At 31.4% G+C, this 27,213-nt stretch overlaps 2 protein-coding genes across 2 annotated transcripts in view; one reads left to right on the top strand and one right to left on the bottom strand.

Moving 5' to 3' along the window:
• LOC129223439 (ribosome biogenesis regulatory protein homolog) overlaps window positions 1-21,066 on the bottom strand; it is a 43,857-nt gene extending 22,791 nt beyond the window's left edge. Inside the window, exons 1-3 of the mRNA XM_054858052.1 lie at window positions 20,823-21,066; window positions 20,627-20,699; window positions 8,719-8,757 (exon numbers count right to left, since the gene is read on the bottom strand). Of these exons, the coding sequence (XP_054714027.1) occupies window positions 8,719-8,757; window positions 20,627-20,699; window positions 20,823-20,923 (213 nt within the window). The 5' untranslated portion in view covers window positions 20,924-21,066. The remainder of the gene's footprint in view (window positions 1-8,718; window positions 8,758-20,626; window positions 20,700-20,822) is intronic.
• Window positions 21,067-21,198: 132 nt separating this feature from the next.
• Window positions 21,199-23,108, top strand: LOC129223438 (fizzy-related protein homolog). The gene has a single exon (XM_054858051.1). The coding sequence runs from the start codon at window positions 21,332-21,334 to the stop codon at window positions 22,778-22,780; it is 1,449 nt and encodes a 482-aa protein (XP_054714026.1). The 5' UTR covers window positions 21,199-21,331; the 3' UTR covers window positions 22,781-23,108.
• Window positions 23,109-27,213: the final 4,105 nt, after the last annotated feature.

Raw genomic sequence — 27,213 nt, 5'->3', positions numbered from 1 at the left:
AACTTAGATTTTTTTCCTTTGTTTTCTCTGTCAAAATTTTAAGTTTTTTTTAAACATTTTGTTCAAAATTGTTTTAATTTGTTTACTATTTGTTGAAAACAGAGTACTTTCAACTTATTTTAGGGTTTTTTTGATGTCACGCGTAATATTATAGCGTTTTGCTGTAGTCCTGCAGCAACCTTTTAGCATCCGCTTTTGGTTTACAATACTTTTTATTTTCTTATAAGTAGGTTACACAAAACATATTGAGCAAAATGCAAAGCTAAATTTTAGTATAAATATGGTTAACTTGTTGCATCAATTGGCATACCATGTAATGCATAGTAACAAAAATCAACATCCGCCGATCATAGGCCAATGCCAATAACCTTTTTTTTTCTTCACATATTAAAGGACGCTTACATTAAAATTTCAAATTTTCTTTTCCAGAAAGTATTAGTTAATTTTCAAAAATTCACAACTTTTTGCACATTTTAATGTTATTTTCAATGTTACTCATTGATATAAACATCCAATTCTGTTTCTGGAAGTTTAAGTCTATTTCCATTGTGCAAACGATCAAATATGGCGACAAAGTGAAAATTTTAAAATAATATGTAGATTTTTGGATTTGTAGTATAAAAGTAGTAATAAATAATTAATAATCCTTAAAAGGATACAATAAAAACAAAATAGTCAGTATTTAGCACATAAGAGTCTAAATCAATTAAAACAAAAAAATGTTATAAAGATTAAATTTTGCATTTTTCCAGAAAATAATTACAAATTATCCGGAAAAAAAGGCACAATTTGTGTTGTTTTCAATAGTTTGCATTGCAATAAACATCCAATGCCGTTTTCGGGAACTTAGGCACTTAAAAAGTCTAGTGTACTTCCATCTTGGGAATGACCAAATATGGCGGCTATGCCCAAAAATAAGAAATAACTTTTTTAATTTGTCGCATGAAGACAATTAAAAAATAATTAATCTTCATGAAACTACAATTCATTGAAAAGTTTTTATCACATTTGCGTCCAAGGCAGTGAGGATAAGATTCAGTTTTAAGAACAAAATTTTTCATTTCTCAAGAAAATTATTTTAAATAACAATAGAAAAACAATTTGTAGACCATTTTTTGTTATTTTCATCAGTTTTCAATTAAAGAAAACATCCAATTCTGCTTTGTTTTTAGAAACTTAGGCATTTTAGGATCGTATCTACATCCATCTTGTGAATGACCAAAGATGGCGACTGCGTTTCACATGTAGCTGAAATGATTTTCCGATCAAAAAAAAAAACTATTTTCCCCGATCGATCTTCCCATCTACAGGTTGTGCTTCCGAAGCAGTAAATTGTCTTCTCTCCTTTTGAGTTTGTACATAATTGCTGTTCACCTGATTTTTTTTCCCTTGGGAACTATTGAGAGCCAAAAATGGCGGCTGCTGAAGATTTTTTGGGTCGCCACTTTTTTCATTGCTTTAAAATTGTTACAATTTTTTTTAAATACATCGATAAAAATGAAGATTAGATCTCATAAAACCAAATTCCCTGGGAAAAAATTGGGAAAAGAAAAATTTTGGGGACACATTTGGAAAATTCCCTGACATTTTTGACTATGTCATTTTCCATGATAATTCCAAGTTTTCCCGGAGCGTACGAACCCTGAACCGAATAGAATGTTGTGGCAACCCATCTAAAACTTTAGGCAGTAGAAAGAAATGCGTTCCCCTCACTGACTCCATGTAAGAAAATCTTCGATCTTTTGGCGCATTTTTCGTTGTGAAAAAAAAAAAAAAAACGTTCATTTCTCGATCGCAGTTTTTAAGTGCCAGCGTCGGTTTAGATAAAAATTTACAATTTTTTTCGTGAAATCACAATAAAAACGAAGACTAGATCTCATGGTAGTTAATTCCTTGGGAAAAAAATGGAAAAAAAATTTTTGGAGGACAAAATTTGAGAACTCCCTGACTTTTCCCTGACATTTTTGACAGTGTCATTTTCCCTGACAATTCCCGGTTTTCCCGGAATTCCCGGAGCGTACGAACCCTGATTTTAGGGTTTTTTTGATGTCACGCGTAATATTATAGCGTTTTGCTGTAGTCCTGCAGCAACCTTTTAGCATCCGCTTTTGGTTTACAATACTTTTTATTTTCTTATAAGTAGGTTACACAAAACATATTGAGCAAAACGCAAAGCTAAATTTTAGTATAAATATGGTTAACTTGTTGCATCAATTGGCATACCATGTAATGCATAGTAACAAAAATCAACATCCGCCGATCATAGGCCAATGCCAATAACCTTTTTTTTTCTTCACATATTAAAGGACGCTTACATTAAAATTTCAAATTTTCTTTTCCAGAAAGTATTAGTTAATTTTCAAAAATTCACAACTTTTTGCACATTTTAATGTTATTTTCAATGTTACTCATTGATATAAACATCCAATTCTGTTTCTGGAAGTTTAAGTCTATTTCCATTGTGCAAACGATCAAATATGGCGACAAAGTGAAAATTTTAAAATAATATGTAGATTTTTGGATTTGTAGTATAAAAGTAGTAATAAATAATTAATAATCCTTAAAAGGATACAATAAAAACAAAATAGTCAGTATTTAGCACATAAGAGTCTAAATCAATTAAAACAAAAAAATGTTATAAAGATTAAATTTTGCATTTTTCCAGAAAATAATTACAAATTATCCGGAAAAAAAGGCACAATTTGTGTTGTTTTCAATAGTTTGCATTGCAATTAACATCCAATGCCGTTTTCGGGAACTTAGGCACTTAAAAAGTCTAGTGTACTTCCATCTTGGGAATGACCAAATATGGCGGCTATGCCCAAAAATAAGAAATAACTTTTTTAATTTGTCGCATGAAGACAATTAAAAAATAATTAATCTTCATGAAACTACAATTCATTGAAAAGTTTTTATCACATTTGCGTCCGAGGCAGTGAGGATAAGATTCAGTTTTAAGAACAAAATTTTTCATTTCTCAAGAAAATTATTTTAAATAACAATAGAAAAACAATTTGTAGACCATTTTTTGTTATTTTCATCAGTTTTCAATTAAAGAAAACATCCAATTCTGCTTTGTTTTTAGAAACTTAGGCATTTTAGGATCGTATCTACATCCATCTTGTGAATGACCAAAGATGGCGACTGCGTTTCACATGTAGCTGAAATGATTTTCCGATCAAAAAAAAAAACTATTTTCCCCGATCGATCTTCCCATCTACAGGTTGTGCTTCCGAAGCAGTAAATTGTCTTCTCTCCTTTTGAGTTTGTACATAATTGCTGTTCACCTGATTTTTTTCCCTTGGGAACTATTGAGAGCCAAAAATGGCGGCTGCTGAAGATTTTTTGGGTCGCCACTTTTTTCATTGCTTTAAAATTGTTACAATTTTTTTTTAAATACATCGATAAAAATGAAGATTAGATCTCATAAAACCAAATTCCCTGGGAAAAAATTGGGAAAAGAAAAATTTTGGGGACACATTTGGAAAATTCCCTGACATTTTTGACTATGTCATTTTCCATGATAATTCCAAGTTTTCCCGGAGCGTACGAACCCTGAACCGAATAGAATGTTGTGGCAACCCATCTAAAACTTTAGGCAGTAGAAAGAAATGCGTTCCCCTCACTGACTCCATGTAAGAAAATCTTCGATCTTTTTTCGCATTTTTCGTTGTGAAAAAAAAAAAAAAAACGTTCATTTCTCGATCGCAGTTTTTAAGTGCCAGCGTCGGTTTAGATAAAAATTTACAATTTTTTTCGTGAAATCACAATAAAAACGAAGACTAGATCTCATGGTAGTTAATTCCTTGGGAAAAAAATGGAAAAAAAATTTTTGGAGGACAAAATTTGAGAACTCCCTGACTTTTCCCTGACATTTTTGACAGTGTCATTTTCCCTGACAATTCCCGGTTTTCCCGGAATTCCCGGAGCGTACGAACCCTGTTTTATACAACTCATGCTTTTTTACACAAATCAGGGGTTGAACTCTTAACAGGAAACAGGATGGGAGAAATTTCACTCGCAGAAGAATATATGCTAAATTTGTTGGTATAAAGATCTTAACCAGGTTTCTAAAAAAAAAGTTTTTTATTTTGAAAAAACCCAAAAAAACCTTTTTTTGGTTTAAACCAGGTTTATTTGATTTTTTCACTATATGTAAGAAAAACAACTTTATTCTAAGAAAATCATAAAGATTTTAACAATTAATTGTTCAGGAATGTTTAACAGTCATATTTGTACCTAATTTCTTCGTAATTAATTAAATATTTAAGAGTAAAATCTTGTAATTTCATTTCATCATATGTAGAGATTTCTATCAGAGAAAATTGTTTGAAAATCTTCAACTATTATAAAATATACAATACATAAATGGACCTTGGTATAAATAATCAAAGAATTAATTTCAGGGTTCATACTCTATTTGGATGAAAAAATTCCATTACTTTTCCAAGACTTTTTCATGACTTCAATGAAAATTTTCATGACCTTGTCACACGAAGAGAATAGCACTATTTAATCTCAAACTTGGTAATATTTGGAAATGAGCATTAGCAAAACGTCTACATGAATGCCACAGCCGCATTGAAGCACTTACTTGTAATAGAAAAAAATATAAGTGCACACTTAAAAAACTAAGCTTTTCCTATTTGTCTTCATTATATAAATTTAAGTAAAGTAAAAATGCAGTGAAACGAATATGATGATGCTTAAATGTCTGACATATTTTTTTAAAAACAGGCAGAATGATATTGAATGGGACAAAGGTTGAATGAGTCATCACTAAGTTTCAATAAATTTGCTTCAAAAGTTACCTTTTAGTGCCAACAGTGCCTTTAATCATCTACGTAACTTGACAGTATTTTGGTTCTTTGAAGTAAAGCCACATAGTTTAGTTCTTTATGTTTCCAAACCAGATCTTTTTTGAAAAAAACATTCAGTAATGAATCAATCTTCTGATTCAAAAGTATATTTGTTTTATTTACAAATTTGCATATTTTCAAATGCATAGAAATTAATAGGTTCAGAAATTCCAGAACACGTTTATTTCTCGACATTGATCATAGCAGTGGGTCGCATGGACTAGTTTTGCGTGCCGTATGTTGGGCATTACTTTTTTAGAGCATTAGAATTCCTCTTTTTCTGTATTCCATCGCCTGACTTAAGATCTTTATTTTCTAAAACATTCAACAATTAAAGATAAACTCTGGTAAATTTAATAATAAAGTCCTTACGAGTGATAGAATCGAACTCGAACGCAATTGAATTACTTTTTTTTGAGTGGGCGTGACAAAACTAACAACGTGAAATTTTGCTAGTACAGGATATGAAACATAAGAAGTGTTGAAAATAACATAAAATTCAAATTAAGTGATGTCCAGACAGTAAAATCACATCGCAAAAAATGGCAAGCGGCTGCGACAGAAGTGGATGCAATGAGATTTCAAAATTCAGATTTGCCTTTTGGATCGTTCAATTTTCCACTTTTAATAGCTTTTATGAGCTATACTGTTAAATCATTCAAGATTTCTAATGCTCCTTTAGCTACTGTTCCTTTCTCTTTGTCCAGGAACTTTTTCCATGACTTGAAATAATTTTCCATGACTTTCAAATGAAAATTTCAATTTTCCATGACTTTTCCAGGTCTGAAATTCTGTTATTTTTTTCCCATCACTTTCCAGGATTTCCATGACCCGTACGAACCCTGTAATTTACTGTGATAGTACATTATTAACTACTACAAATAACCAAGAATAAATTCTAGTAAATTAATATCCTCATCATCATAGCTAACTATCATAAATAAAAAAATGAAAGTATAGTTAAAATAATGCATTCTTAAACATGGGAAGTATTTTGCAGTATCTACAAATGAATCACAAGTCTGATGACTCTTACACAACTTTAAAAATCAAAAGATCAACGCATATTTTGTTTAAAGATTAAAAAAAAAGCTATAAATCATGTAATTTATTTACCTAATGTATCAGTGACAACAATTATAGAAACAGGACAAGTATGTTTTGAGAAAATCATTACGTTTCCCATTGCAGACGCTATTTTTCCTGGTTTAATGCATTTAGGAATAAAATATTTTTTATCAAAGAAAGAATAATTAAAAGCCTAAGTATGAAAATACTCTTTTAACATATTTTAATAATGAAGATTCATAAAAATTAATGTTTATTGATTCTTCTACCATTCATACACGAGACTTCTTTTATTATATTTGGGAGAAAAAAAATTTTGAAAGTTGAAAATTTGGCTTTTTTTTTTTTTTTTTTTCAATAAGAGCAGTGAGTTACATTAATATTGTCTGGTTTCACAATTTTATGTATTTTCTTTTCTTGCTCCTACTGCATTGTCTATCGGGGACGAAAAAGTGTGCAGGTATAAAGCAGAACATTATGCCTATTCAAAGTGTTCTTGGACTTATTTTGTTTTCTCTTGTCATTTAAATATTTTAGCGTTAAAATTTATATACATTATGCAACGCTTAAATGGTACATAATCTATCTCAATAAATCTTAAGTAATCAAGCAAATTCGGTAGTAAATGAAGTTTTGATTGAAATATGTTTTTTGAACTATTTTGAAAGGCAAAAGACTGAAAAAGAATAATAATTGAATAAATAAAAAAAGAGCTACTTGGATTGTTTCTCCATGTAACTTTAGAAAAACTTAGTTGGTCTCCCTTTGTATATTAATGTACCTAATAGGAAAGCTGCATTAATTTTAAAAAAAGAAAGAAAAAAAACAAAAGAAAAATGTTTAGCAAATTTGTGTTACCTTAAAAAATATAAGTTTCTAAATTTATTAAATCTGTAATCCATCAATAAAGCTTTGCTAGTTACTTCACATCAATTAGATTTTACTCATTGCAATAATATGTAAAATTCGTGAAAACATTTGGGGGGAAACAATGAAGTTAAAAAAAAAAAAAAACACACACATTTAAAAAAAAAAATTATTTAAACTAAACAACCCTGATCTTAACTATCACTCTTAAACTTAAATTGTTTACAAGAGAGATTTTGTAATTTATTGCTTAGATTTTTTTTTTTTTTTTTTTCACACAAGAATATTAACAATATTTTTTAGATGTTAAATTATACTGTCCAACTCTTATTTCAACTTGAAAAAATAAAGATAATAAAGGACATCCAACTGGTGTTCCAGAAGGACATCCTCCAGTTGAAAACAAAATTCAAAAATCAGCTGTGACATCTTTACAGAAAAATGCACATTAGCTACTCTTATTTATTAAAACACAAAATTTAGAGTTGTACTTACTCTACAATTGAGAACACTGAGTTTTAATAAAATAATAGTTTAAAAAACTAAAAAAACATGCTTTCGTGGCAAAATGAACTAAAAAGTGAAAAATAATCTTTGGATGATAGTAGTTGACCAATCACTTAATTTTAATGTAATACAAAAAACTGTGGGGTGCTGTCTATTTACATTTTTGCGATGGACAACAAATGGAAGAAATTCAAGACAACTGATAAGAAGCCCCCCCCCCCCCACGCTTTTTTGTATTACATTAAAATTAAGTGATTGGTCAACTACTATCATCCAAAGATTATTTTTCACTTTTTAGTTCATTTTGCCACGAAAGCGTGTTTTTTTTGTTTTTTAAACTATTATTTTATTTTCTTCTTTTTAGTCTTGTTTTACGAAAAAATATCGATGTATGTGTGCGGAAATCATATCTACATTGCTTTGAAAATTTGAGATGCATTTGAATAAAAGTTTTGTTCAACAATGGTCTGATCAGCAATGAATTTCCAATTGAAGGCTCACCTAAATTTTGGCATGAAATTAGTTAAAAACAATTATATTTCATGTTCTAATTACCTTTGAACATTGGAACAAATTTTGTCTGATGCAAAAAAATTAAAGGTTTTTGTAGATATTTTTAAATAATTTTTGCGAGCATTTTTTAATGTATTTTTTTAAATTTTTCCTTTTTCACATTGTTGGATTTAGGCCAAAATATTGATTAAAATTGGAAACAACTAACAATTAAAAGAGTTAATTAATTAATTTGATTATAGAATATTGCATTGTCATCGTGTCTGAGGTCGCGTGCCAAATTTCAAAAGAATCCGATCGCAGGAAGTGGGCGAAATTTGAGCTGCAAGATTCCGTTACAAGATACATACATACATACATACAGGTGAAGCTAATAAAAGCGTGTTAATAAAAATAAGCTAGTCCTTTCCCACCAACACATGTGGTACTGGTGGGAGGGACACCAGGTCCATTAAGACTAAGTAGTTGAATTTAATAGTAATTTAAACATCTTAGCTAAGATTTACAATGAGATTGAACTGAATATAGCCATGCTCGCTTTCTCTGTCTGATTGTGCATCAACTTGGTTCTTCATTTTTTTTTTTTTTTTGACAGTATTTTTACATTTTGCGAAAAATGTGACCATAGCGAAAACCATAGCTTTGAGGTACAAAAAGATTGGGAACATCTGTTGTACAGGGTTTGCAAATTTTTCTCAATGTATTCATACTTTACATTTTAGAAATTTTTGAAAAAAATATTTTTAAAAAATGTATAAAAAAAGTTTGTAAATTTGTAAGACTAAGTTTTATCTGTGTTTCTATTCATCATTATGATCGAAGAGTAGTGTACAATTTTTAATTTCAAACATTTTTTTTAAGTGTTAAGGTTGCAAAAAAAAAAAAAAAAAAAATTCTAACTTACTTTTGCAACAGGAACATGCTCATGATATTCACTTGGAAGCTAAAACATATAAACAACTTCAATCAATATATGGAAGAAAAAACAAAGCTTTGGAAGAAGTTATATATATATATATATATATATATATATATATATATATATATATATATATATATATATATATATATACACACACACACACGAACACAGCATTTTTGTGATCAACAGAACCTAAGTAACACAAAATAGATATTATGCAAGTTTTTTAAAAGTACCTAAAGTATCTCGGAGTGAACCTGTCTTCCACAAATACAAAACCTACAATATTAACGTTATTTTACAACTTATGAAATTGCTTTTCAAACAATTAAAATAACAAAAGCAAAGATTCCAAATATTTTTCAAATAGATTATAAATATAATAATAATAATAACAATATTAGCATAGAGGGTATAAAAAAGGTGAAAACAATATGACTGGTAAGATCCATATCAAAATGGATGCTTTAATTGTTCTCTAATGCATAAACCTACTAATTCATTAAATTCATTTTATGCTTAAATTATTAAAAAATTTAGTGGTCCATTCTTGTGTCCTGATTTTAATTGAAGAAAAAAATCAAAAATATGTAAAATAAAATTAACAAGACAAATGGAGACAGTCAGCTAGCAGATTTCAATTAACATGTCTACCAGCAACTAGTAAAGAGAAGAAAACATATTTTTCAGCTCACCAATACCGGTAAAGGAATCAAGCCAACACAATGTTATCTGCATTGTCCTCTTAGGAGGATAGCAAAATTTCTATGTTATCAGGCATCAATTCAGACACAAATTGGGTCCACTTTGCAATCTTTTCACAAAAGAAAGTATACGGCTACTTCACAAATTTATGCCTAAAAATTAGACCTTTCAAAAAATTTCTCATGTAAAATCAGTTATTTCATCACTTTTAAGCAGGGTTGGCCGGATTGGACCCAATGGGTCTTTTTGAAAAAAAAACATTTAAAAAAAACATTATTTAGTTCACTTTTGGGTTTTTAAAATTTTCTTAGAAGTTTTTAGAAAAATTGATTAATTAAAATACTTTCATAATTTAAACTTATTTTTACTTTCTTCTATATCTAATATATAAGAAGAAAGTATTGGATTCGTGCAAATTTTCGAATTTCGAATTTTGACGGATTCGAACGTTTTGAGGTGTGCTCAGTCCATTTCGACTATTTTTGGAAAATGTCTGTCTGTGTGTGTGTGTGTCACGTCTGTGTGTGACCAGTTTTTTTGTGGCCGCTCTACAGCAAAAACTGCCGCATGAAATCGAACGAAATTTGGTACACATATGTGGCCCTATGTGAACTTGTGCCCATTGGTTTTTGGCGCGAATTCCTCCAAAAGGGGTGGAGCAATGGGACGTTTTTTGAGTTACGCGTGCTTGCTATTCCTCAGGAAGTAACTGGCGGAATCAAACAAAATTTGGTCCATATGTTGCCATCAACAGGAACAGGTGCTGATTCAATTTTGGTGTCAATAACTCAAACGGGGGGTTGAGCTATAGAACGTTTTTTGTCGTCAATTGTGACTGCTGTATCTCAAGAAATAATGAACAGAATGAAAGAAAAATTTATCGGCAAGTAGCCCTTAGTGGGTATAAGAGCTGATTTTATTTTGGTGTCAACAGCTAAAAAGGGGATAGCGCAATCGCCCATTCTTTTTTTCCATTGTGAGTGCCCTATCTCAAGAAGTAATGCAACGTTCTGGTTGAAATTTGGGATATATGTGAATACATATGTAAACAGGCATTGGTTCAATTTTGACGCCAATCGCTCCAAGAGGTGTGGATTTTTTTTTTTTTTTTGAATAAAAATAGCTTTATTAATGCAACAATAAGAAAGATAAATCGTAATAGATTGTCGTCTGCGTATTTCTCGTGATTTTAATTGTATGGAAATGATCGGAAATATTATCTCAATGATTTAAAATTTTTAACTGTTGCCATCTTATGTTTGTTAACAAATAAAATATTTGTAATTAATTCAAGCAAGGCTTTTAAAATAACTTTCAATTTTCGTTCTTTGCTTTGCTTTTGCAATAATTCAGACATTGGGATGGTCATCAAGTTTTTGCATGTGTAATTTTGTTTTTGTTGGGAATATTGCTTCCTCGTCAAGCATGGAGAGGGATCAGAAAAAAAAGAAAAATATAGAAGAAAGTTTCGTGATGGCCACAACATACTAGTTTAATTGTTCTTTACCACAGACAATGGACATAAAAAATGAATTTTGAACTTCAATAGTATTTTTTAACTCTTGATGGCATTAAAAAAATACTTCAAAGATTTTAAATAAATATTTTAAACTTTTTTCTTTAGCTGGTCTCAATAAATAACTCAAATTATCTTGACTTAGTCCTGTCACGTCTGATTTTCCCAATACAGTAAACTCCCGATTATCGGCGGTCGGTTTATCCGCGGCTCGGATTATCCGCGGGTCTTTTCACTATTTTTTCAACGGTCATTAAACGTTCTTTTAAACTTATGATTGTGTTATTGTTCGTTTTTAGCGTTTACATATGTATATTTTTTACATCCAGTGTTAGTAAATGGAATGTAGCAATGTTTTTAGCAACAATTTAAAGGTGTTTGTGAGTGTTATTCATATTTTTTAGCTAAGCTATACAGTAGTATTGTTTTTTTAACTATTATTCGGATTATCCGCTGTTTTCGCTAATCCGCTGTTACCATGACACCCTATTCCGCGGATAATCGGGAGTTTACTGCATTTGTAGATTGCACAGAGGAAACTACTCTAGCTAAAAGGCTTTCATGTCAATTATTTTCTGCAAACCAACACGTCACAAACCTCAAATAAACAAGGTATGTTTTTTAGAAATAAACAGGTTCCTCAAACGGTCATACAGAAAACAGAATAGGATGTACAGTATTTTCATTATCTTATGATTCAGTAAAAAGGGATTTAAACTACTTGAGGTTCTACAGTAGTTTTGCATAACAAAATGAAATACAATAAAGTAAAATGCAAAAAAAAAATCGTAGCAATTCAAAACGAACAATAGATTTTATCACTGGAGAAGTAACTTTGCCTTAACTGTTGGTAATCATGGAAACTAAAAAATCGGAAACTTCACCATTCTTGGGTTTTGTTGTCTTTTATACTTTCAGGGATAGAAGTGACATTTGCCAACAAAAATATAGGAAAATATAGGAATTTTCTGAAAAAAATATAGGAATTCGATGGAAAATATAGGAATTTTCTGCAAACAATATAGGAATTTTTCGAAATAATATAGGAATATTTTGAAAAAAAAAGGATATACAGGAATTTCGATAACAAAGCTCGCCAGTATGACATTTTTTTTTCAAAATGCAATACTACTATTCGATTAAAAACATGTAATTACACTACCTGACATAAGTGCAATACATACGCATAAATAAGTCTAAAAATACACACAAAATCAATTTTACAAACAGTAAACGAGCGTAAAACTGTAATTTGTACTAAACATATTAAGGCATACTTCTTTAAAAATAAAAAAAAAATAGACCAAACTGTTTGTAGATGAACACAAATCTTTCTTAAAATAGTTGTGTCACTAATCTAATTTTCAATGAAAGATTTTGCATGATACGATACTGCGATGGGCAAGCTGTAGAATGAAATTCGTGAAGTTCTGTTCTAATTTATGTTATCACTTGACAATGCAGTAAAAGCCAAACTTAAAGTTTTATAAGTTGTTGAAACATGTGCTATGCTGAAATCAAAGTCACATGTCACAGTAATATCAGGGGTCAATCCAGGTTTCATTTTTTAAGTCCCCATTATGCGAAAAAACAAAATATTTTTTGTGAATTTTCTTTATTTTTGTGAAAAATAAATTATTGTGAATTTCCTTTTCTTTTCTAGAAAAAAGTTTTCAGGTAAAAATTTAAATTTATGCAAATTAAAAATTTAAATGTATACTGTGATTTATTTTCAGAAAAATCTCTGATATGATACTTTTTGACCATTCCCCCCCCCCCTGAAAATCCTGACTTTTCAGTACCAAATTCGATCATAGTTGAAATCCACGATTTCCCATGACTTTGAAGGACACCCAGTAAAATATATATTTGATTAAGAAATATTTGGTCATTAAAGTAAAATAATCCAGACCTAAAAAACCTTGGTGGCCACCACTGTCCCAAAGTTTTAAAGTACAAAAAGTGAGGGGGAGGTTAGTTTTTACTACTTTCATTAAAAAAATTAATAAATAGAACCTTGCACTTGTTTACAAAAACATGCATTTTGGAAAATTTAAGTTAAAATAGGTTTTTAAATTACTTCAAAATAAATAAATGAGAAGTCGTTAGGAAACTGCATTTTAGTAATCAAAACCGTTTCTTTAAGTTCATACCAAAGCCTCCAAATCAATGAGGATCGAATGCAATTGTGCAGATAAAATTTCACTTTTCTAGAAACTAATGCAGGGCTCCTAACACATTTTAGTTTTAGAAAAGGGTAAAAGAGGACCAATTTCAATCAAAAAGAGGACTAAAGAGGACCAGTTAGGATTAAAAAGAGGATCTTGAGAGGACCATTCATTTAAACACAAGGAAGCATCAAAAGGCAAATTAGCTGCCTGCTGCTAAATCCCTGAAAATAATTTGTTAATTAACCATAATACTGATTTTTAATGATACAATTCCTTTATCACCTTCTGCACAACTGATCTTTTTATAAATTGAATATTATTTACACAAACATTTGGATGGGAGGGGGGGGGGGAGGCACTTAGCGCAGCACTTAAGGCAGCCTCCATAGAACTAAATGGGCGTAATGATACATTTTGAATTGAATCAGGGATGCTGGTAGTCTCACTGAAGGATAGATGAAGCTGTGCTTCATCTTTCTATATTTTAAAATTATTTTTGTGTTTTTCTGTATTGTAATGCTTCTTTAATAGCATTTATATCCCTTCTCCACCGATATGAATCCATCACACACCAAACAGATCTACTGTATTGAAAGTTTCCCTAAAAATGTCTGAAATTCTCAATCACAAAGAGAAGCAGATCACATGAGGCATAGTTTTGCAATTTTTATATTCAATGTATATTTTCAAGAATCATAAAGCTTACATTAAAAAAAAAATAATCCATGATTGCAGGGCCATGAGTGCTTTGAACTTTTATGGGGGGGGGGGACAAATTCCCCCTTTAGCAGGCATCATGCCGCCTGCCTTGTCTAGTGGTCAGAGAAGTCTGACTGCGATAGGAAGGTCCGGGTTCGAATCCCGGCTCGGGCATGGACGTACTTTCTCTCTCCTGTCCTTGTCCCCTATAAACGGGTCCTTATGGCATGTGTGTACTGTAGAAGTCGGACTTCACACCAAATTACTCTACAGTTGGAAAAGTGAAGCAGTGCACCTCAAATTGCCAGCCTACTTGGCACACGACAACAACAGCAGCAGGCATCATGACAATGAAATGATGTACAAATTCAACTTCATATAATTACATAATTCAACTTTGTTTCATATACAGACGCTACTTTAAAATGTTATGTGCTCAATTGTTTAAATTTAATACCCCTCCCCCTCCCACACAAAAAAACAGTAATAACCAAAAATAAGCTAATGATAATCAAAATTATGTTTGGAAAACTAAATAAGCTTGAATTAAACAACACAAAAAATATTAATTTTTTAGTTATTTAAGTAAAAATTTAATCGAGTTAATCTGACGTAGCATGTCAAAATAACTTCTAATTGCCATAAATATAAAAATATTTATAAGATGCAAAACGATTGAAAGCTCAGAGAAGCAAATTTTCACGAACCAAGTTCAATGTTGGCATGCTTCCCATAAAATAAATTTATTTATTTTCTACTAAATTAAACCTAAAACATGCTAATCTAAGTTGGAATATGGGAAAATAACATTCGATTGGGCAAAATATTTTAATATTTACATGATTCAAAAAGATTGAAATTTCAAACATTAAAAGCAATTTTCCGAAGTCCGAGTAAGTTCAATGTTACCATGGTTTCCAAAATAATTCCTACGTTAATTATTGAAATTAAATGAAAAATAAGCTAATCTAAAGTAGTATATGTCAAAATAACTTCCAATTGTCAAAAACATTTAAATGTTTACAAGATGCAAAAGGATTGAAATTATTTTCCGCGAAGTCCGAATAAGCTCAATGTTGTTATTGTTTTCAAAATATTTCCTTCGTTAATTATTGAAATTAAACGAAAAATAAGCTAAACTAAGGTAGCATATGTCAAAATAACTTCCAATTGTGGAAAACATCAAAATATTTACAAGATGCAAAAGGATTGAAATTTCCAACGCGAGAAGCATTTTTCCGCGAAATCCGATTAAATTCAATGTTGCCATGGCTTCCAAAATAATTCCTTCGTTAATTATTGAAATTAAACGAAAAATAAGCTAATCTATAGTAGCATATGTCAAAATAACTTCCAATTGTCAAAAACATCAAAATGTTTACAAGGTGCAAAAGGATTGAAACTATTTTCCGCGAATTCCGAATAAGCTCAATGTTGTTATGGTTTTCAAAATATTTCCTTCGTTAATTATTGAAATTAAACGAAAAATAAGCTAAACTAAGGTAGCATATGTCAAAATAACTTCCAATTGTGGAAAACATCAAAATATTTACAAGATGCAAAAGGATTGAAATTTCCAACGCGAGAAGCATTTTTCCGCGAAATCCGAGTAAGTTCAATGTTACCATGGCTTCCAAAATAATTCCTTCATTAATTATTGAAATTAAACGAAAAATAAGCTAATCTATAAAAACATATGTCAAAATAACTTCCAATTGTCAAAACATCAAAATGTTCACAAGATGCAAAAGGATTGAAATTTCAAACGCGAGATGCAATTTTCCGCGAAGTCCGAATAAGCTCAATGTTATTGTTATGGTTTCCAAAATATTTCCTTGGTTAACTATTGAAATTAAACGAAAAATAAGCCAATCTATAGAAACATACGTCAAAATAACTTCAAATTGCCAAAAACATCAAAATGTTCACAAGATGCAAAATGATTGAAATTTCAAACGCGAGATGCAATTTTCAGCGAAGTCCGAATAAGCTCAATGTTATTGTTATGGTTTCCAAAATATTTCCTTCGTTAATTATTAAAATCAAACGAAAAATAAGCTAAACTAAAGTAGCATATACTAAAATAACTTCTAATTGTGGAAAACATCAACATATTTACAAGATGCAAAAGGATTGAAATTTCAAAAGCGAGAAGCATTTTTCCGCGTCCGAGCCGAGTAAGTTCAATGTTGCCATGGTTTCCAAAATAATTCCTTCATTAATTATTGAAATTAAACGAAAAATAAGCTAAGCTAAGGTAAGCACATGTCAAAATCACTTTGGATTGTAAAAAAAAATCAAAATATTAACAAGATGCAAAAGGATTGAAACCTCAAACACGAAAGCAATTTTTCGCGATAAATCATATCGAATATATATGTTCAGAAAATTGCACTAATGAAATATTTTTAAAAGAATTACAAGCACAATCCAAACAATAAATAAATTCAAGCAATAAAGAAACTTTTTATACTTTTTCAAAGTTTTCAAACACTAGAAAATGTGTGTGTGTGTGTGTGACCTTTTTTTTCCTCCCAAGAACTTTTCAAGGTTTTTCATGGGCGTACGAACTTTGTTTAACACGCGCTGCGTCGGCGTGCTTGGGAGAACAGTAACTTTTAACGAAATGAAAAACTTTTAAAATCTGATATTTAAGTAAAAACAATATAAAAGCGAACTAATCAGACCATAATGTCAAAAGTCTAAAGCGGACTTTACCATAAAACACGGACTTTGGCGGGAAAAGCGAACCATTTGGGAGCCCTGCACAGTAGGAAAGATAAAATAGCGGCTGCACGTGGATGGCGGAAAAGGCGGTAGCCAAAAGTAGAGGGGAAAAGTAAAAAAAAAAAAGGAATCGGAAACTGAAAATATAGGAAAATATAGGAATTATAGGAACTTTTTCAGAAATATAGGAAAATATAGGAATATAGGAACGCTGCGATGCCTGTACTTTTCTTCAGAAAACGGTTAATTTTAACTAGTTTTCCAGTTTTTTTACCCCAAGACAATTTTTTGTGCTTTGTCCATATACTGACGTTACAATATGTTACAAGTACCCCACATTTTCCCTAAAAAAAGACAAAAAACCCACATTTCTTTTTAAAAACCCTGCTTTAGTTGGGGGTTTTTGGGTTTTATTTAAAAAAACCCAAAAAAACTGGGTCCATGGGCTTTTTTTAAAAACCCGGGTTTTTGCCAACAACTCTGCTTGTAAGCTCAATAAATTGGTTTAAAAGCACAAAAATCAGTAAAAAAATAAACCCTACAACCATTCCTAGTGAAGTTCTTTAGCCTAAAGGGGTTTCAGATTAGATTTGTGATAACTAAATATGCCTTTTTCGACATAATTTTTTTCACAAAAAAAAGGTAAAGGAAACGTGCCTAAAAGTTTTTTTCACAAGAAAAAAAGGTCGCAAATTCTTTTTTCACAAAACGTGGACGTAAAAATCAAAACCTGGATTGACCCTTAATTATAATCTCGAAAAAAAGATCTATTAGGAAGCTTGAAAAAATGATTTCAATTATTTAGTTAAAATTTTTGAAGAAATATATTTCCTACAGTACAATTAACATCTGGGTGAAAGTCACATTGGGTAGATTTACACATTTTAAATTGTACAGAATCGTTTCTACATTAAAACGTAGAGCTTAATTTATGCATCCTTTGAAAAATATCCATGACTGAGGAAAAGCTTTTAAATCTTATTAATTCATCTTCCTTCATCTTTAGGAAAAGCTAGCGAAAATGGTTGGGGATCATGTTCCCTTTAGGAGAAAGGGTGTCAACACAAAAATTTGGCTGATGTGGTTCTCCAGGGAACTAAAGATGCTATAAATTACAAGCAAGCCATTTTTCATAGGTTTAAAGAAACTGGTCACTGTGCAGATAGGCTCCAATATTGGAAGGCAAGGCGTAATTTTAAGTATTTGTTACAAATTCAGAAAAGAGAGTTGGAGCAAAGACTGGCCGATAACATAGACAGGAATCCTAAGAGGTTTTTTGCGCACGCTAGTTTCGGGAAAGTTTGAGTCATATTGGGCTACTGGTTGATGAGCACGGAATTTTAATTCAGGATGATAATGATATTGCTAATGTTCTTAATAACTTTTTTTGAGTTTTTTTAATAACTGTATCTCAACAGTTGACACCAGCAAGACACAAGCTATAGTACAGCTTGAGGACTTTGTATTTTCTAGAGATGACGTTTCTCTTCATTTGAAAGAAATTAAAGAGACTAAGGCTTCGGGATCAGATAATATTTATCCAAAAATTGTAGATAATGAGGAACATGCAAATCAGCTGCAAGAGGATCTAGAACATATTACGGAGCAGGGGCGCCGACTTACAAAAATTATTGAGGGGGCTAGACGTCACCGGTGATCCAGGGGTTATGTAATCCTAAGGCGTCCACACCCTCACTTTTCAAAAAAAAAAAAAGAAAAAAAGAAAAAAAGTTCAGATTTTTTGAATCTTGAAAATGCCAATTTACATATTTTCTGGTGTATATGATTTATACAAACAAACAACATGTGGCATGGCGTTTTCAAAGTTAAATCTAAGAATTTGTATACAGATTTTTTGGTTCAATTAAATCATGTCACTTGTCTTCAGTGTGGGACATTTTTACAGTTCTATTTTGGGGGAAGTCGTGCAGTTCCGTGGCTAGACATTGATATAATGTAGGGCACTTGACTTGCATGGAAGGGCACTCCCAGTGCGCCTAAATACAAAAAATATTGGGAGGGGGGGGGTATACCGCGGGTTTAACCCCGGGAAAATTTCTAAATTGGAGATGGAAAAAGTAAGTTTTACAGTTTTTTAAGCATTTTAGAGTAATATATTATCAACATTAGAGCCCCGAAAACTTTACTCTCGTTAACCCGACACATGTTTTGGCTTTAAAAAAAAAAAAAACACATGTACGGTATTTCTGTAAAAAGTTAATTTAATTTATAGTATAATAATTTTGTTTTTAGACTATTACAGAATAGTGAATATATATATATATATATATATATATATATATATATATATATATATATATATATATATATATATATATATATATATATATAAATTTAAACTTGCTTTGAATAAGGCTCAGAGTTCATTAAATAAAAATTATATCCCACAGTTGATTTGTTTAATAAATTTAATATAGTATGTAAATAGCGGGTTTTTATAGGGTCTTATACCCCAAAAATATTTAAGTATTTGAAAATAACTAATGCAGTACTATAGTAATACGGTAATAAAATAGTACTAATATTTCGAAATTTTAAATCTAACATTTTGTATGCAGTTAATTCTCAGTTTTAATGCTCTTTAAATACCAATATTTGGAATGTCTTTAGAAAGGTGCAAATGTCGACCGCCTGATTGGATTACTGAATTTTAAGTCATTGACGACTAGTCGAATATCCAATTCATCCAAAATATCTCGGTGCTTATCTGCCCCATTGATGATCGGACAGACTATCCGCACGTTCGCACACTGGGACAAATTCTAAGCGCTTGCAGCACCGTAATAATGTCATTATTCACACCACTCGTTTTCAGTTAACCTGCTTTTTACTGTAAAAATTATTTGTTGTAACTCATTACTGAATGTATTTTACAAGATAACTATCTTAAAACAAGGAAAATAAAAAAATACCGAGACAAATTTGTGAGTTTAGAAAGCATTAAATAACAAATAATTTTCTTAAATTATTGAGGGGGCTCTGCCCCCTCAAATTTTTTTTGAGGGGGCTCGGGCCCCCTCAGGCTCCATGGAGTCGGCGCCACTGTTACGGAGTAAGCTGATAAATGGGGTATGGGTGTTTATGTTGGGGAAATGTCAAGTGCTACATTTAGGGCATGGAAATAAGTTTACAAGTTATTATTTGCAAGGTTCAGTCATTAGTCAGGCAGAAAAAGTTACTGATCTGGAGGTCTTAATAAGTCAGGATTTAAAGTTTAGTCAACAGTGCAGCATAGCTAGTAACAAAGCCAATAAAATGCTTGGGTTTATCACAAGATCTATTTCTAACAAATCTAAAGAAGTTCTTCTGCCCTTATATAGAAGTTTGGACGGACCTCAATTGGAGTATGCTGTTCAGTTTTGGTCTCCTTATCTTAAGAAAGATATTAATGTATTGGAAAGGGTTCAAAGGCAGGCTACAAGGCTAACAAATGGACTTTCTCATTTAGACTACGAATCCAGGCTTAGAAATAGAATGCTAAAAATGTAGTCTTGAGCAAAGAAGAAATTGAGGGGACATGATTCAGTTGTTCAAATTTATTAACATGAAAGATGTTACGGGGCTAAAGTTTAGCACTGAAAATTGGACAAGGGGTCATTGTTTTAAGCTATTTAAATTTCAAGCCAACATAGATATAAGGAAAAATTATTATTTTAGCAGGGTAGTGGAACCTTTACTGAAGCTTTACTGAAAGAGGTGGTAATGAGCAAGGGAGTAGATAGTTTTATGAGGGCCATTCACTGGGGATTGTAAATTGACTAGGATTAGCCTAGCTGGGCCCAGAGCCTTTTGCTGGTCGTCACTTTTTTTTCCCTATAGCTGGCACTAAGTGTTTATACATTTATAAAGAAAACAACCAATTTAAGCATCAAACAAATTGAGAACATTTCAACGAATTTAAAAAAAAAAAAAAAAACGATTTATCAATCAAAAAATATTTCATGGCATATTGAAAGATAAGCTGCCAAGTTGCAATTAGAAGAAGGAAGCGAAAATTAGAAGCAAGTATAGAGAGTGAATTTAACTAAACTAAAATTCTGCTAATACGCACCTTGAATATTTCATCTAACAACAACTGAGTCCCTTGAGCAGCAATTGCTTTTATTGCATCCTCTTTTATTTCCCTAAGAAATAAAAGTGTTTTGTAAACAAACAAAAACTACGTACACAAGAAATAAAAAACAGTTGCAAGAAATCACAACCGATCAGACAATACTAAATTTTTTACGTTAATTAGTCAATCATACCTTCCTAGAGAAGATTTAAGTTGTGTTACGCTCAAAACACATAAATTTCCTACATCCAATTCCACGTGGAAATCACTGTTGAAGCTTGAAGTTTCGGCCATTTCGAAGAGCAGACGTGAGTGGGATTCAACTGTTGCCACTTTATTACTTTGCTATAATTTAATTCATGCTCACGATTTAACTATTTTAATAACGGTTTACTTAAACCGTTGGGCAAAAGCCCTATGTGTCATAACTGTACAAATTTCCTGCATCAATCTGTTTGTGTGATAAACTACTGATAAATATTACTAAGGAAGGGAGTGGAGTAGAAAGATAGCCTACGCATGATAACAAATTGTTTTATCAACGGACGCGTGGCATCTTACGAATCCGAACACAATGTTGTTTTCATTCAGTCCGAGACCAAGCGCCATGTTTAGTGTTATTATAACGTTTTCTAATTTCGCGTAAAAAGTTAAAAATTGTTCTGTATGTTTTGAATTTTATGTTTCATTAAAGATTTCATTATGAATCAAGAATATGAAAAAAGATTGCTTAGGCAACAGAATGGACAAAATTCCGATGATTTGATACGCGTAGCTACTCCTGTTAAATCCCCTGCAAAAGAAATTTATGGTGATCGTTTTATTCCTTGTCGAAATCCAAATTCGTGGCAAGTAAATTTTTCTTTGTTGCAAGAATCCGCTAAGAATTCTAATCAAAGTAAAAAATCTAAAGATACCAATTCAGATTGTTCTAAAGATGGTGTTGCGTATAATTGTTTATTAAAGAATGAATTACTAGGAACCGCTATAGAAGACGTGAAAGAACAAGCCGAAGAAAGAAGAGCTTTTGCACCCTGTGAAGGTAGAAATTCTAACTTATTCAACTATCGCGTTCTGGACAATTCAATCATTAATGAAGCATCGTCTCCATATTCCTTATCCCCCGTTAGTAGCAAGAGTCAAAAGCTACTTAGATCACCGAGGAAAGCAGCAAGAAAAATTTCACGTATTCCTTTCAAAGTTTTAGATGCTCCCGAGTTACAAGACGACTTCTATTTAAATTTGGTTGATTGGTCTTCGACGAATGTCCTTAGTGTGGGGCTTGGGACTTGTGTTTACTTATGGAGTGCTTGCACTTCGCAAGTGACACGTCTCTGTGATTTATCTGCCGATGGAGACACAGTTACTTCAGTTTCCTGGGCAGAAAGGGGTCACTTAGTAGCTGTTGGTACTCATAAAGGTTATGTTCAAGTCTGGGATGTTACAGGAAATAAATGCGTTTCAGTTTTAGAAGGTCATTCTGCTCGCGTTGGAGCCCTTGCATGGAACAGTGATATTTTATCGTCTGGTAGTAGAGATCGCTTAATATTACAAAGAGATGTAAGGACTCCCTCATTAACTCCTGAGCGAAGATTAGGGAGCCACAGGCAAGAAGTTTGTGGACTTAAATGGTCACCAGATTACCAACATCTAGCCTCAGGTGGTAATGATAATAAACTTTATGTATGGAATATGAGTAGTGTTGTGCCAATACAAACATACACTGAACATTTGGCTGCGGTAAAGGCAATTGCTTGGTCCCCTCATCATCATGGCTTACTTGCAAGTGGTGGTGGCACTGCTGATCGCTGTATACGTTTCTGGAACACTTTAACTGGTCAACCCATGCAGTGGATTGATACTGGCTCCCAAGTTTGCAATTTAGCATGGTCTAAGCATGCTTCAGAATTGGTGAGCACTCATGGGTATTCTCAAAACCAGATACTGGTCTGGAAATATCCATCATTGACCCAAGTAGCCAAACTCACAGGACACTCATACAGAGTTTTATATTTGGCCATGTCACCTGATGGGGAGTCGATTGTAACAGGTGCTGGTGATGAAACTTTGCGTTTCTGGAATGTGTTTAGTAAAGCACGATCACAGAAAGAAGCCAAATCTGCCTTGAATTTATTCACTAGTATTCGTTAATTAATAGTATGACTTTTATTCAAGAAGCAAATTATCAATTCAAACTTTTACAAAAGTGGTTTCAGATTTTCTAGTTATATAAAAGAAATTTCATTTTTTTTCAATTATTTATTTACATCAATCAAACTGCAGAACTGAGTTTTGTGAGAAAAGATTATAGATTACATATATTTTAATTTGTCGATTTATAACTATGCATGTTGAAAAGTGATTAATTGTATATCATCAAATTTTCTATTTTCTTAAAAGAAAATCTTTTTTGCGATTTCATTTATATATGCAGATTTACAAATTTATTTTTGAAATAAACCATGAAATTGTTATGTTTATTTATTGTTTATTTGTTGAATAAACTGCATTTTGTTGAATATTTTCGATTATTTTAACTTTTACTCATGATTACTGCTAGTAAAAATTTAAAGATGGTTTTAACTATATGTTCCTTGTTTTTATAGTAAAAGTAAAAATTAACTGTAGAGTTTGTTAACTTTCCAAAGCTATTATTGGAGGATAAAGTCAAACTACAAATTGGTTTTAGAACTTTTTAAGCCATATTTTTATATATGTCACGACCAAGGCCTGAAATCACAAAGTTCGTGAACTGGCCAGCAAATTCGCATTTTAGCCTGTGTTACTGTAAATTTACCGCCCAATGTCCAATCTTTTCTTGATTTCGGACTTTGGCTGGCCAATTCTCAAAGTGGCTCAGAACGATCCGTCCAAGTAGGAAAAAGGAATTAAGAACTGATTTTTTTATACTGTCAAGTATGAAGTTTTTAAGAATGAGTACATTGTAATGCTGTTTTGAAAGTACATTCAGAAAAGAGTTCAAATATAAGTGACACTTTTGAGTTAAAAATAAGCTTGTATTGTATCACTTCAAAAGATGTGAAATCTTAATAAGTAAATATAAGGACTTATTAAATTAAAAATGAAGGTAAAATAGTTTAGTTGAATTATTTAAAGACATTTCTTTGTTAGTGCTATCTTTCGAATTTCATCTGCAACATGTCCTTATTCATATTTAATACATAAATTTTATTATATTTATTTTAATTTACTCTCAATGCTGTTATGGCACTCTGCTTTCTACCACATGTTCACCTAACCGACAGATGCAGAACCTACTGGTCATCAATCTACCATATTATCACTTTGAGCTTTGGTCAACCTTTCCCAGCCACTTTACGAAATGGCCAGCCAATGTAGAATCTATACAATAGTTTAGTTGCAAGTGCTTCGGACTTATGCTAGAACAGGAGTTGGCTAGCTAATTTGTTAGGTGACCAAACTTCGGGCATTGAATATGACATTATGCACACACAAGAAATGCTTGATACATGGTACATGGGTGCCCACTTAGGGGGGGGGAAGTAACCCCCCCTCCCTCAGAAATTAGAACTTCCTTGTTTTAAGTACTTTTTTCTTTGCAAAAATGTAAAAACATTTTTTTCCAACCATTAATGAGTAAGAAGTTATTACATTTGTCAAATTTTAATAATTCTAATCTGTACTGAAATGTATTTCCATGGGGAGAATATCCCGCTAAACCATAGAAAAAATATCTGAGCCCCCCCCCCCTCCCTCCCCTTAAAATTTTTCATTTGGGTGCCCATGGCTTGATATATTGATCTTTATTACATCGTCTATTATAATATGAGTTAATACTAATGCATAGATTTAAAATTGTCTTCTTGTTCTGCATAATGATCATTACTACATGTAGCATTTGACATTCTAATACAGACTACTAATTATTATCTAAATTTTATCAAGATCATTGATTTTCTCAAGGGGCTAAATTTTATAGCGTTCAATGATAAGAAAAGAGAAATTATGAACAGTGGAGTAGTTTTTATGTGTTAAGTTTTCCTTAAATTTTAAGGTGCTTTTCGGTTAAGAAATACTTTTTCTGTTTTCAAGTAAAAAAAAGAATACTGTGAGTAAAAAAGCCAACTACCATTTGAAACTTTTTTTGCTGATAAGGTGGAGATGCATGATTTGGCATAATATGAGTGGTGAAGTGAGTAAATGAGTGGGTCATAACAGTTCTTACATGTATGTGAACTACCATTTTAGGAATAGCATTTTATCTCACCCTGGTAACCAAACCGCACAACTGAAAACATTGTCCAAAATCAAGATTTTATGCAGACAGTACAATTTTTAACTGATTTATTCTCGACAAGTACAATATATAAAAATTAATGCTATGAGCAGAGGTTAAAGGCTTTAAGCCGGGGCTAAGGCAGGATTACATGCAATACACTAACAGCTTGGTTATGACATCCAGAGACTGCAGTTTCAACCTAGCTTAAGCTTGGTATTTTACTGCCCATTAACTTTACCTTTAAGCTTTACCTTCAGTTGACGAGTTTAACTGTACCATTGCCGCAGGCAGGCCCTTGCTGTAACTTTTTAGCTATCCTCTCTCGGCTTCAATGAGACGACATCTCCCTTCAGCTCGGCTATGACTATTCCAGACTGATCAAAGGTTCTTTTGCCCCCTCTGCGCCACTGCATTAGTTAGCTTGCACATGAAGGTTATAGTTTTCTCTCTCAAGGAAGTAGTTTTTCCTTCTATTTACCTTTTCTATTCAATTTACTTTACAATCTATATGTTGAAATGTTTATAATTATCTTATATCCTTGACAAGAATTTGAATTTTCTCCTGCAAAGTGTTTAAAATAATTCTACAAAGTGTAGATAATCGGATTTTTTATTTATTTATTCATATATATATATATATATATATATTTATTTTCAACCCAGTAATTATTAAAATGTTACTTCACCAAATTTCTCTAAATGGGCAGTTCTCAAAAGGTGGGAGCAAACACAGACCTCAACTTTGAAGCTTCAACACCAAATAACTTTTATTTTAATTAACTCAAAAATTTTTGAGTTAAATTATAATACTGTATAGAGACAAGAATTGACATAAATTATGGAAAAAATGCTCTTTAAATGCCCTTAAAAAAATATTTTCTTTGCTAAAAGGCGCAATTTTGGACATACCAAAACGTTAACTGAGCAAATGTACCATTAAAGAAAAATTTTTTTAAATTATTTCCATACGTTTCAAAAAAAATTTAAAGGTATGAATCTTACACTGAGTAATTTTTTGTTAATATTTTACACAAATAACAAAAGTAAAGACAGATTATTCACTTTGTAAACGATTTTAGAAAATAGTAAGTTTGAAATTTGATGCATGTCCAAAATTTACGATCTTTACAATGCTATTTTTTGAGAACTAAGTATATGATGTTTTCATTTTAAAGGTGTTTATCGAGCCTCGGAATCAATTTTTAATTGTTTAAAAGTGTTTTCATAAGCTTTTATGCAGTATCTTAGAAGAAAAATAATTTTTTTTAAACGTACATGTGAGATGTCCAAATGGCGTTACGATCTTGACGCCGATAATTCTGTCCATTTATTCATAATTTTTGATGATCTGTCTTCTAACCTCAATAAAAAATGTTATTATAATGTTATCTTCTTTAATCCATTGGTATTCTGCATTATTAATATGTTACACATTGAACAATACATAAATTACAGTAGAAACATGGCTGCTTATGATCGAACCGAAAGCCATTTTGCGCCATAAAATCGCCAAGCAAACCTCCGTTGGCGACAACACAGTATACGATAAGCTAAAGGTTACCAGAGGGGAATTCCAATTTGACAAATGTAGTTTATCGTCAGCTGTACCAGTTTTGGCGACATTATCACCTGCGCTAGCATTTTTTTTTTTTTTTTCCGCTTTTATTATTTTAGAATTCTTTTTCTCTTCTTTCTTTTGGAAACATAATTTAACGATCTCCAAATAGAAATACGAATTTCTTTCTTCAATAATTTTTTTAGACATCATTTTAATTCTTATGACTTTAGAAAAAATATTCATTATTAAAACTGATGTCACTTTTGACAATTGTATTATTTTTAATTTGAAGCTTTTTTCTACCTTTCATCAACTTCTTCAAAATCATTCCAAAACTTTATTAAATGTAAGGAGCAGCATGTATAGCCATTCAAGTATTTCATTAATATCCTCTTTATTATTAAATTGCAAAATTTAAAAAGTAGTAAATAAAATTTTCATTGGAAAAGTTAAAAATCAGATTAACAATTGTCAAAAATGGTGAAACTTACGTTATGATGATGTCCAAAATCCGTTACCTACAGGAAAACAATGTCCAAAATCCTACCTACCTACAGATTGCTGATTTAATTTGCTAATTAACAATTTTTACAAATACCTGCTGTCTTTTCATGTTCATATATTGTGTTCTAGGTATGCATACTATAGAATAAAATCAAAATTGATGTCAAATTCGAAAATTTTTGAAATTGCTCAAAGTTAACTTTTTTGTTCCCACCTTTTGAGAACTGCCCAAATGCTTTCAAGTTTAAACAAATAGCCTTC

This window comes from Uloborus diversus, chromosome 5 (assembly GCF_026930045.1).
Source record: "Uloborus diversus isolate 005 chromosome 5, Udiv.v.3.1, whole genome shotgun sequence".
NCBI classification, from domain to species: Eukaryota; Metazoa; Arthropoda; class Arachnida; order Araneae; family Uloboridae; genus Uloborus; species Uloborus diversus.
This window is presented reverse-complemented; position numbering and strand designations above follow the sequence as displayed.